We start from the raw sequence: 12,748 nt of genomic DNA on the forward strand, positions 1-12,748 counted from the left end.
CAGACCCACCTCTTCAGCCTGGAGAGCCCCCGCGACCTGGCGCTGTGGACCCGCCTGCTGGTGGACGGCACCCACGGCGCCGCCGTGCTGGTCCAGGAGGTCTCGGCAGGTCAGCGGGGAGCTGGGGGGGCCCGGGTGGCGGGGCGGGAGGCCGCCAGCCCCCCCCTGTCCCCGTCCCCAGCCTGCACATGGAAGGGGCAGGATTGCACCCTGTCCATCCACATTGACAAGGGCTTCACCATCTCTGCCACCGAGCCCGGGCTCAGCAAGACCATCCTGCTCCAGCAGCCCTTCGAGAAGCTGCAGATGTCCTCCGACGACGGCACCAAGATGCTCTACCTGGACTTTGGTGGCCCGGAGGGAGAGATTGTGAGTTGGCTTTACCGTCGCCACCCCCCACCCACGCTCCCACCAGCCCCGGGGGGAGAGGGGGAGCAGAGCACCCGCCCTGCGCACAGCACCCACCCTGCGCACATCACCCAGCCTGCCTGGCACGTGGGGGTGAGGCATGGCTCATCCGCCCACCCCTGGCCGCACGCAGCCCCCGCGGTTGCACAGCCCTTCCCAGGGCCCCAGTAAGGCTGTGGTGGGGTTTGGGGGGCTCTGGGTGGTCCCTGCCCTCCCCGCCGCAAGCAGAAAGCTGGCTGCTCCAGGAACAGCCCTCCCCATTGCAAACATCCCTCCGTTCCTTTCTTGCAGCAATTGGACCTTCACTCCTGCCCCAAAACCATCGTCTTCATCATCCACTCCTTCCTCTCGGCCAAGGTGACCCGGCTGGGGCTGCTGGCGTGAAGAGGGAGCGGAGCGCCGGGCAGAGCAGCCCCAGCCCCGGGCCGATCTATGCACCTCCCTCCAGGCCAAACCCAGCCCCAAGCCATCCCAAGGAGACCGGAGCCCCCACGGGGTCACGCCACCCCCGCCAAGGAAAAGCACCATCCGTCTGGGAAAAACAACTCCCGGGGCGTTTGGGGGGCAGCGGTGGGGTGAAATCCCTCTTGGATGGCAGCACCGGGACTACTCCGGTCCCTTCTTCCCCTCCTTCCTCCCACTCCGATGCTCAGCAGCGGCTGGAGAAGCCCGGTCGGAGCCCGCCGCGAGCGGCCACGCGGTCGTCACCCCAGTGCCTTGTGAGATGATATTTTCTGTACAAAGAACCCATTTGTATCGATGTTTTATATTTATATCGCCCAGTTAAAAATGCTGACGCGGCAGCTCTCGCCCACCTGGCTTGGACCCCCTGGAGAGTCCCCAGGTCCTGCAGCACAGGGACGTGTGTCTGTCCCCCAGACAGACAACCGGAGGGCTGGAGACCGGAGCCAGCTCCATAGCGCTTGAGAGATGGGAACTGCAGATCAGCTCTACTTGCCAAATTTTTCCATATTGTACCGGATGATAGGAACCACTTTTCTTTGTCGGAGTTGGACGGTTCGTTTTATTTTGCTAACTCCTGGGTCACTTTATTTCTCGGTTTAGGGGGGAGGGTTATCAGGTGGCTGCTGGGAAACAACTTTTATGAACCAAAAGATTCTGCATGAAAATGCCTTTTTTTTGGGGTCAAATAAACATTGCAGATCACAACCAGCAGGAGCCAAGATCTGTCTCCTGGTTTCGCTTGGAGAAGTAGAAAATCTGTACGCGGGCGATACCTGGGCTGTGCCTCGGGGTGTCTTCTACCAGGGGAAGGAAAGGTTTTACTTGGAGGCTGGGGGACGTTGCTGTGAGCCGGTGGTGTTGGCCTGGGGGTGCTGGGGACCCGGGGCGGGGGGGGAGGTTCAGATGGGGGCAAAAAGTCTTTTAAGGCGCCCGATGCTGCGCTGGGCGCAGCAGAGAGGGACACGCTGGTACCTGCGCCAGCTTTGGCGATACCAGGTGGGTTTGAATAACCTTCGCTTTGTGCTTTGGGATGCTCAGCAGAGGGTGGGCATCGTTTCCAAACTCAAAAAGTTGCTTTTTATATTTTCCTTTTTCCAGTAAAAGTAGCTGCCTGGCTGGGTGGCAGCAGAGGCTTTGAACGTTGTTCCCTTCACGTGCCGCCCTTGCTGGGAAAGTCGGGCAGCGAAGGCAGCCCTCGCGGCGTGGTTGTGTCTGCGGGCTCCCGGCACACGTGCAGCACAGCCAGTATTTACCGAGCGCTTCCCGGATTAACCTTGACCACTGTTACTCCGGGTGAATCCCTGTTAGCGTGGGGCTCGGCACCGAAAAGCCTTTTCTCTCCCAAGAAGTGAGGGGCCGTGCTGCGGTGGTGGCTGCTGCAGGTGAGCTACAGGGGAGGCCCAGAAATGGCCAAGTTCCCCGAGAAAACCTCCCCAGAGCTCACGGCTCTCTGTGCTCTGGTGACGCAGCCTGTCCTCGCAGACGCCCAAGGCGAAGCACCAAGGCTGTGTGCGGACATTGGCCCTTGAGGGGTCTCTGGGAGCTCGGCGAGAGCTGTCAGCCACTCGACGGTCCCCCCGTCTTCTCGGGGAACGTGCTGCGCCTGTGCCGGGAGCTGTTGGCGCGGTTTAATGAGAGGTGTGATTTGCCAACGCGTTTCTACCGGGCTGCGAGATGCGCTAGCCCAGCGCCCCGGGTCAGCGGCAGAGCTCTCAGCGCAGCGTCTGCACTCGCACAAGGACACCGGGATGGGAAAGGGCCACGTTCACATCGCTGCACAGTGACAAATTCTGGGTTACCCTTCTCTTGTCCTGGCCCTGTACGTGGGGGAGCTCAGAATCTCCCAGGAAAGCCGTTAGCTGGGGAGAAGGCTAACGCTCAGGCTGCAGGCTGAATAATAGCAACTAATTAGCAGCAAAATAATATAATTTTTAATGATAAGTCATGCATCCTGTTGCGCCGTACGGAGTCGTCCCCGGCGTGGCACTGATCAGAGCGGTGGGGTGCGTCGGCAGCATCGTGGGCCGGGCTGCAGCGGGCATTCCCTTTGGAGCCTCGTTTGAGAGAGGGAACCCCTGTTTCCCCGGATCGGCTGCGTGTGTGAAGTGCTGCTCCTTGGGTGCTTATTAAGCGGAGGTGGCACTTGTAGGTGAGGAGGCTGCGAGCTGCAGGGTTTCTGCTCTGGTTAGAGCGAATCTCAACGCACCACTGGGAAATCAATGATTTGCCTAACGGAGATGAGCCGGTCCCTGGCAGACGAGGGTGGGCACACTTACTGGGGCTGGGGGGAGGCTGCCCTTGCTGCCCCTGCGAAGGTGTGCGTCTTGGGGGAGGCGTTTGAGGGAGGACGTGGTTTGCCATGTGCAGAACTGCTCCCAGGTGCAGGGACCCTGATGCTGTTGCAGCCCTTGGGGTGCAGGGGGAGAAGCAGGCCATAAGCTGCAAAAAATGGAAGGAAAGCAATAAAAATGCCAAGCAACAAGGGCAGCGGGGCGCATGCGGTTTGAGTAGGGAGAAGGCACAGGAACAGCTTATTTGGCGTAAAGAAATAGTTCTTACGGGGTGCATAAGCACTCAGCTGCTCAGCTCTTTGCGGGACAGGGTGCTGGAGAGGAGGGGGCTCGAGAAGCCCCCGCGGGTACAGCCCGTTCCTCCCCGCGCAGAGCCCCATGGCTGGCAGCAGGAATCTTTTATGATGAACAAGCCCCTACTTTTTATTGCACATAACTGTCAGATTTCCAGGAGACCTTGCAAAATGGATTTGCAAAAGAAAAAAAAGAAAAAAAACCCCCCACGTTACTAACTGTTAAATCAATACAACAAGTAATTTAGAAACAGATGGTGTATTTTTCTATGATCAAAAGCATGTCTGCACAAAGAAACATATTATTACTGCAATTTACCTTCCTCTTCCTGCCCTACAGCCATTACTCTTTGGGGTTCATTCCAATAAAAGAGGGAATCACTCCCAATCCAGAGCAGATTTCCTATTCATCTTATAGACCACAAACTGCCTTGACTTTACCGGCGCAGCTCAGGCAGACCGTCCCACTCCCTGCCTGGGCTATGAAAGAAACGGCTCAGTTCAGAGACGGACGTTTCTTTTCTTTGATTTCTTTGCATTTGATATTGGTGATGGGGTGGGGATTTCCCCCTCTCCCCATGTATTTTATGGTGGTTTCTCAGCCGCTTCACCCTTCTGGCACCATCCTCTGCTTAAGGGGACCCTTTCCCCGATGACGCTCTTGCAAAGGGGCCTGTGAATAAGGAAACTGCCTCTTATTTCTCCAAGTAACGTGGGACCTTGTAACATTAAACCACCCAGAAACAGAGGATAGAAACTGCCTCCCCAGGAGGAGCCCATGGCAGCTGGAGATCTCTCCCTAAGTCCAGCAGCACCTTTGATTCCCAGGAAGGTGCCCAGAGAGGAGGCATGAGCGTTCCGGGGACAGCGATTATTTTCCAGGCTGGTGCCAAAGGATCAAGGCCAGCGCTCACCAGAGACGCCAAAGTCTTGGGGGAAAAAAACGTTGTGATTATTTCCTAAAACTCCTAGTTTTCCTAAAATTCCCGATTCTCATTGATGTAAATGTCCAGAAACGTTCAGACATCCAGAATCGGCACTGAATTCCTCTGCCCGGGGAAGGTTTCGGGGTTGGCAGCGGGGACCGGTTCCCGGTGCAGGACGGCATCTGTATGGAGTGATGAGCGCTCCTGCTTGGGACCACACCACGCTATTCCCCTGGAGGAATACCAGCTCATCGGGCTTTTATTCTTTCGGGCACTTTCAATGCAGAAGGACTAATATTTTTGAAAGCGGCTTTAAAATAAATACAATGAACTCGGCTTATAGAACTGGAATGGTGGTAATGGGCGCAGGTAAAAAGCAGATTTCCTCAGCTGAGTCACTTGGAGGCAACTGTAGTTTTATTTGACCACCGTGACTGAAAGAGCTGAGGGAAAGGGAATTTTAAAGGTGCTGCGAGTGTCGGGGAAATGGATGGCAAATGGGAAAGGAGAAGGGAAAAAAAAAAAGCCCGATTTTGCTCTCTATGTGGAGCTCCTGGGGTGCTGGTTGCCAGAGGGGGCCAAAGTGGGGATGGAAATGGAGGCGCAGAGACGTTGGCACCCAAGACACTTCGGTGCTGGCCCAAGCCACGCACGGAGAGAAGTAGGTGATGGCAGCGGGGCTGGCAGCAGCCCGGCTCTCGTGCCATCCCTTGCCCTTGGGGAGCAAATCCATCCGGGACACGGCAAGGTGAGCTCTCCGTTTCCTCCGTGGGGAAACCTGGCGCTGTCAGCATCCCCGGCAGCAACGTCTCAAGCGGGAATTTTCCCCAGAAATGGCTTTTCCAGGTCACGAGACCTGGAAAACAGCCCTGAATGAAGGAGTTGGAGAGGGAAGAGAGAGATGCTGCGGGAAGAGTGATTAGGTTGTCCCCAGGTGTTTGCTCACCCACGACAGAACACTGTTTCCCTCCCGATACCGCTTGTACTTTCCATTAGTCGGCTCTGACCTTTTAGTGCCATAATCAAACAAGACAACCGAACACTTAAATCTGAGCATTTAGCGCTGACATTTACAATTGGTTCTCAAGTTAGAGAGACCGAATGAAAATTTCCTAGCAGACAGCATGCTGCAGGGAACGGGAATCAAATAATTCATTTGCTGAATAACAGGCGTGCCGGCCCCCTTCAGCTGTCTGCCCGGGCCCGCATAGCATCGGTTGGTATTTGTACTAGAGCGCTTGTCATTAAAAAGTCAATATTCATCTGGAGTTAGTGCGGCATGCCCGTGCCGGCGATCCCACAGACGTCTCCTGTTCGAGGTGCAGGGAAACTGTATTTGGCATTTGATTAATGTAAACAGGAGTGATCTTACCCAGGCGGGAGCCCTGCGGGAGCGGGGAAGCTACATTAAATGTTAAGGATCCGAGGCAGTAATGAGGATGTTTTCTCTCATTCAGCCTTGGCTGTATCCTTGCCCGAAAAGTGAGCACTCGGTGCATCCCTCGGTGCCTCCCTTGCTGTGGGTCTGCAGCCCCACGCGTGCCCTGTGGTGGCTGCTCGGCTGTGCCGTCCCCGTGCACATCCCTGGGCAGGGATGGGCTTTTCTGGTCCCATCTCTGGGCGAACAGAGCCCTGAGGGTTTGGCAGTGTTTGCCTGGTGAGGATATAGGGCTGGTGGGACATCGGGGTGTGCTGAGGGCCAGAACACCCCTGGGAGCCCCCAGGTCCTGCACCCATCCCACTGTGGCTCCCCTCGCTTGTTCTCACGCAGCAGCGGCTGCCTCTTCTCCTCCCGTGCGATAACTTCCCACTTGAGCCACTTAATTAAGTTAAAGCCATTAAAAAAATGTCTGGATAAGGTTTCCCACGCTGCTGCTCATGACTTTCAGCGTTCCTCTTGCTTCCTCCAAACAGCAGCAAAAGCAGATGGGCTGCAAATTGGGGCAACACAGCTCACTCTCCACCCTGCCCGGGAACATCCTTGTCCCATGAATAGGCTTAAACAGTCCGAAATACTCCGCCCTACGTGGCTGAGTCATGACCCTTCTCTGCCTTTGCTAATACAACATTTGAAGAAATTAATATATTTGTTTAAATTACAGTAAACAGAACATGAGATGTCCGAAACACTTCTTATCGCCATATTTTCCCAGCATTGCTCCATGTGCTGCTTCTCTGACATACTGATGTTATTCTGCTGCGCGGGGACATCCCGTTAGGATTTTGCATGAGAACCGGGATCAGCATTTGTGTCTGCAACCACTTTGCATCAAACAGCATTTCCCAAAGTAGCCGGACACGGAAATATTTTGCTCAGAGGAACAAGAGTGCTGTCTGCACGGTGTTCCCGCAGCGTTTCAGCTCTGCTCGGGTGTTGCTTGGTGGTGGCAGTGGGAGGAAAGTTCAGGCAGGGCGCAGCGGTCGGACGGAGAAGATAAAGATGTTCAGGTGCTGTGAAGCATGAGCGTGCCGCCGCACCGACGGGGGGCTTGGGCACGACCGCTTGCACCAACGCACTCACGCCGTCGGCAGCTGCATCGGTGGCGGCGTGCACCCTCAGTGCAACAGCCCGCCAGTTTCATAAAGAAATAAGAGAAACACAGAAAAAGCAGTATTTCCTTTTAAAAAGGCTTATTTTTCACTTTTATCAAATTGCACCTAAAAATTGCACTTTAGATGTGGTCAGCTCTCAAACGTGGATGTCTCTAGAAAACTGCAGGGGCTTCACTAACTGCGGCTGGCCCCGCCCCTCGGGGCCCCGCCGCTGGGATGCTGGCGTGGGGCACCCAAACACCCGGTCCCGCTCCACGGGTGCTGTTGGAAGCCGTGCCCAGCGCCCAGCGGGGACGTGTCCCTGACCTGCAGGGACCTCAGCTCCACACCCTGGTAATTAATATTTCGCCTTGCACGCACTGGGCTGCTGCTGTCCCCCCTCCTTTCATTCTTTATGGAAGATACTTGTTTCCTCCTTGCCGCCCTGTGCTGTGCTGGCCTGCCGGGGTGCTTGGTCCCCTTCCAGCCCGCGCGTGTGACATCTCCATGGCGACAAAGCGTGATGTGAAATTGCACGGCTCGCACGAGAGATGAGTCACGGATAACCCTTTTCTCCCCTCTGTATTAGAGGTAAATCAAATTGTGGTGGGATACGTTTTAACGCGTGACATTCTCAAGGAGAATCTGCCCCGAAATGCTGTGGGGTGGCTGACAGCGGAGGTTTTCAGCCACGTCCCTGGGTGGAAATCTGCTTGTCTGGGGGGGGACAGAGCTGGTCGGTGGGGGCAGGGAGAGGCCATGCCCAGGCGGACCCCTGGTTCAGCCGGAGCTTTTCCCCATCTCTTTGGGCACCCGCTGGGGCATCCCGTCACCTCTCCGTGCCTCCATTTCTGGCAGCGCTGGCATCTCCACAAGGCTTGCGTGGGGATATAAAACCCTTTTAACTGGTTTCCCACCAGCAGACGAGGACATCCCCATTTCTCCATGGGGCTGGGCCCTATTTCCCTTTCCCAGCTGATGCTCCCCCACCTTCACACGCCCTCCGGGACCTCCATGTCCCTTCCCAGGGCCCTCCCGTGTGCTCCAGCCACAGGCGAAGGGGCTCCGAGCAGCCTTTCCCTCCCCGCTGGCATCACCTGGGGGGGTCCCGGGTCCAGGCCACCGCGGCAGAGGCTCCTCCAGCAGCCTCCTGAGCCCTCCAGGGTGAAACACAGCGATGTACACCCGCGTTTTCATCTTCCCCCATCTCTGCTGAACCTGGGGAGGCTGCGGATGCTGCAGAGACCCGGGCGGCGATGCACGAGGAGCTGCCCAGCTCGGGCACATGGGGGTCCCTTGCACGGCTGCTGGCTGAGCATCGTGCAGGGCGAAGGGCTTCACCGGGGCTTGGGGAAACCATCTAAACCATCTCCCACCCAGCTATTATCTTTGAACCCAGTGAGTGTCAGTGTCTGCTCAATGCAACTTTGTATAAACTGTGAAATCCACTTGGTATCTCACTTCAGCAGTTTCCTTTCAAAACTTCAGTAGCAAACCTTTTGCCTTATTGTAGGCAAATCTTGGACCTTTTCTGTAGCGTTTGCTCTTCTGGGAGTTCCCATGTGATGTTAGCCTGCTTTGACTGATTTCTACTATTTTCAATTTTTAAAAAAGTAACAAAAAAGCCGAGAGTACAAGGAGGGGGAAGCAAATGGGTCTCACGCAGCATCTGTGGTCCTGATGAGACAGAGGGAAACGAGCCCACAGGTGACATCTCGATCCTCCTCGCCACAAAAGAAGGAGGCAGCTGGTAGGGGTGCTCTCGCTGAAATCACCGGGGAAAGATTCGGCAGAAAGCCAGGGAAAACTGGATGTTTTCACCCCAGCGCTGCTGCTCATCTGCTTTGGGACCAGGTACAGGCCGGCTCCGTGCCTCGGTTTTCCTTTCTGTAAAATGGGCATATTCCTGCTCCCTCCCAGTGCGCATTGACAGTCGGGAGCAGCAGAAGCAGAGTGCAATCCTGCACCACTAATTACCCTGGGGGATGAAGTACTTTGGAAAAGTTCCTGTGACATCTTTGTGTATGTGTGATACCTTTGTAAATATAAATGTTACAGCACTCGCCTGTAAGGGCATGCTGGAGTAAAAAGCTGAATCGATCGATCGATCGATCGATCTATCTATCTATCTCTCCATTTAATATATCCATTTAATTTCTCTCTGTGCGTTCTCAAATAGATTAGGTTTCAAAAGGCTCGGGACTGGAGGATGGCTGAACTGACAACCAGAAGGTTTGTTCTACAGCAAGAGTATGAAAACCACATCAAATTGGACTTGGTTTTATAACACTCATTCAGGAGTCCTGAAGCCAGAAATGGGATTTAATGTATAATGTGGTGAGATACAGATGAGACCTTTTCAGAGTTTCTGTATTTTTGTTATACTATATATTATCTCTGCTGCACAGTAGATTTTTTTTCCCCCAAAAAATTCCTTCTAAAAGCAGAAGGTTGTTTCTGAAGGCTTTACTGTAGCGGTGACATATCCATATGCAATATAAATGACCTGTTGTTTCAGATGATGATAATGGGAAAAATACCAAATAAAAAAAAAAAAATCAAACCCTGTAGATGAGGAAAAATAGCAGAATTTCCAACACCCAGAAAGCTCCTGCTCTAGCAAAGGGCACGTATCCATGGCAACAGGAGCCCTCACTGTCACGATAATAAAAAAATATATTATTCTAGGAGAGCTCTTAAAAGGGAAATATACATTTTGCTGAGGTGGATGATGAATTATTGGGCAGCAGAGTGAAGAATGAGCCGGAGGAGTCCGGAAAGTGATCCTGGCAGTTCTGCAGCCCGCCGCAGGTAGGGAGGGGGGATGCAGACCCGGCAGGAGGACAGGGAAGCATCCCATGGCCGTATCCAGGACTCGGCTGCCTCCACCTCCTCTCCGCTCCCATGCACATGACTCAGAGACCACTGCGGAGGAGGTCCACCCCAACGTGTGTACCCGGAGCGATGCAAATCTGGTGGCAAAGGCTGGAAATTATGGGGCTGTGCTGGTGCAGGGCAGCGTGGGGTGCAGGGGAGCCCTGCGCGAGCCCCACTGAGGTCTGGTGGCAGCAGCCGAAGCCCTGGATTCGGTAGGCGCTGGGCATCCTCGTGGCATCGTGGCCCGCCGTGTGCTCCTGACTGCAGGAACACGTGCCAGCCAGCTGTGAGCCGCAGAGCTGCAGCAGCTTTTCGGGAAGGCTTTGAGTTTTTGGCAAAGAGAAAATTGAGGAAAACCAGCATATTGGCTGAACTTTTCCTGGGTTTGAATTTTGTAAAGAGGCTAAAAACTGGTGCTGGCATGTCAGCATTTCACCAATGGTAAAAAAAGGACGTGTTGAGGTTTGCAGAACACTTTGAAAAAAGGAGGAGGAAAAAAACTGCTGTATTTTCCCCCACAGGATACCCAGGATTTTCCACCCAGCAAGAAGCAGGGGGTGAGCAGCTCAGTGGAACAGTCAAGCCGTCCGCACCGCAGTGGGCACTGCTCCGCACCCTGCCTGGGGTGGGATGCAGCGCTGGGATCCCCTGCAGAAACCGTGCTGCTCCGGGTGCGGAGCACCCAGCTGGACCTCGATGTCCGCCGTGCCCATGGCCCTGGCACTCCCGCGCAAGGGACATCTCCTGGCTTGTGCCCTGGTGGCAGCAGGACCATCCATGGAGGAGCAGATCCTGCAGCAAAGGGGGAGGGAGGGAGGGATGCCCTGGCAGACACAGGAGCCCCGGAGCGCTGGGGACTGCTCAGCAGTTTGGGGCTATTTCATGGCTCTCTCCGGGTTTCGGGGTGTTTAATCTGGTGCATCTTTGGGTCCTGCCTGCTGGCAGCACTGAGGTGTGGGGTAAAAACACCCCCTTGGGGTACCCCAGCCTGAACCCTTCCTGCAGGTGCTGTCTGCAGCATGGAGCAGGGAAGCTGGGGAGAAAAAGGGAAAAAATTGACCCAAAAATATAGGGACCAAGAGGAGTGGCCCTGCCCCGGGAGTACCAGGTGGCAGGGGAACTCGGGGGCTAATTCCCCTTGTCCCACCTGCCGCTGTCCCCAGCTTCGCAGCCCAGCGGGAGCCGCAGGGAGCTCACGGCTTGTGCTGCTTCCCGCAGATCTGGAGGGAAATGGCCTCTCTGCAGGTGAGCTCCCTCCAGTCCGGGTGAAGGCGGGGGGGCCGGGGGGCTCGGCATGTGCTGTGCCTGGGTGGGTGATGGCAGCTGGCTAGGGATGCTACTGCTTTTGGTCCTCGCCATCTTTGATGCACTGATCGGGTCTCTTCTCTCTCTTTTCCAGCATCTCTCCCCAGCCCTGCCCTGCCAAAGGTGGCGTTTTGGCTCGGCATCACTCCTGCCGTGGGTAAGGGAGCTGCTCACATGAGCCCAGGAAGGGATGGAGTCAAAATACACATTTTTTTGTGAATCCCCAGTGAAGCTGGGCAGCCAGGGCTCTGGAGGAGCCAGAGGGGACTCCCAGCTCACTGCCCCCCTCCTCCCCGGCCATCATCTCCCCACTGTGGTTACATCCATGACCGTATCTCCACTGGTAGAAACCACCAACACTTTGTTTTTCCCACTCGCCCCCCTGGCTTTTAAGGTTTCTGCAGCATCATTAGCAATTGCTGATGGAGATAACCTCACCACCGGGGACGTGCAAATCCCCTGTGGGCTGGGAGGGTCGTTAGGCTGCGTCATCCCTGCCGTAACCTCTCCGGCTGCTGGGATGCCAGCAAAAGATGAGCTTGCTTTAACTGTTATTTCTCCCTCCTCCTTCTGCACACTGACTGTGGCGAACCATGAAGTCCCCTTCCATGCTCGCACCCACCCAGGGCAGATTGGCAGCACTTGTCCCGGGAAATCTCCTCTGGCAAAACACTTGGAAATATTTCCGGATCCTTCTGGGCGCCGAGGGAAGGGAGGCAGCATCCTTGGATGCTGCTGATGCTCTGCGCCCCTGGCAGAGCTCTCTCTCCAGGGGCATTAATAAAAGCATAGACCCAGGGCTCGTGTAACCTGCTGCCCAGAGAAAACCCTACGTGGGTGTCCTTGCAGTAGGGAGAAGTCATCTCTACAGACATCTTGGAGGCTCTTGAGACCCGTAGATAAATGCAGGACTTGGGCACTACATCTTAGCTCCACTATCCCACAGCATGTCCTCGTCCCAAGGACGTTATCTTAGCTCAGGGGAGTGAGAGATGAGTGGATGGTAATTCCTGTAACCTTCATGTCTCAGAGGGAAGCAAGAGCAGCGCAAGTTGCCTGCAGAGCCCCTGGTGATGCCGCTCCGGCCAGCAGCAAGCGCAGCATTCCCTGTGCTGCTGGGGCTTTGCCAGGCTTTGCTCATGGTCTTACCGAAACGCCCGAGCCAGGGAACTGGGGCTATCCCCATAAACCTGGGCTCAATTCCCCACCTCTGTATCCTGCAGCCAAATGGGGATTTGCTCTAGGTCCCACCGAGCGTGCGTTTCAGCATACTCAGCCTCCCCTTTTCCCTCGTGGGGTGGCACTGATCTCCGTGTTATTTTAGCCTAAAAGCGGGAATCGAGGTTCTTGGCTCCAGGACAGTGTTAATGCCCAGCACAACCCATCAGAGCTATAAATACCCCACTGCTCCATTAGAGAGCAAATATGCATCCAAAGCCACCAGCAACGGGATGGAGTGCGGCTCTCTAACCGACACGATCCCAGGGCACTGGCAGTTAGGAAACGGCTCTTTCAGGAGTCCCAAAACATCGGTGCCTTTTTTCCTCCCGTTAGACCTGTAGGCACAGGGTGCAAAATAAACGCAGTTTGTAAAAGATTCCTGACACTTGCCCGGAGCAGAAAGGTGGGAGCCGGGTGCTGGGGGCTGGCG

The 12,748-nt window shown here is 55.3% G+C and overlaps 1 protein-coding gene across 1 annotated transcript in view; it reads left to right on the forward strand.

Moving 5' to 3' along the window:
* Window positions 1–1,591, forward strand: part of SNTA1 (syntrophin alpha 1) — an 11,243-nt gene extending 9,652 nt beyond the window's left edge. Inside the window, 3 exon segments of the mRNA XM_019473475.1 lie at window positions 4–109; window positions 182–369; window positions 700–1,591. Coding sequence (XP_019329020.1) covers window positions 4–109; window positions 182–369; window positions 700–792 — 387 coding nt within the window. The 3' untranslated portion in view covers window positions 793–1,591.
* Window positions 1,592–12,748: the final 11,157 nt, after the last annotated feature.

This window comes from Aptenodytes forsteri, unplaced genomic scaffold (assembly GCF_000699145.1).
Source record: "Aptenodytes forsteri isolate BGI_AS27 unplaced genomic scaffold, ASM69914v1 Scaffold215, whole genome shotgun sequence".
In the NCBI taxonomy this organism is placed as follows: Eukaryota; Metazoa; Chordata; class Aves; order Sphenisciformes; family Spheniscidae; genus Aptenodytes; species Aptenodytes forsteri.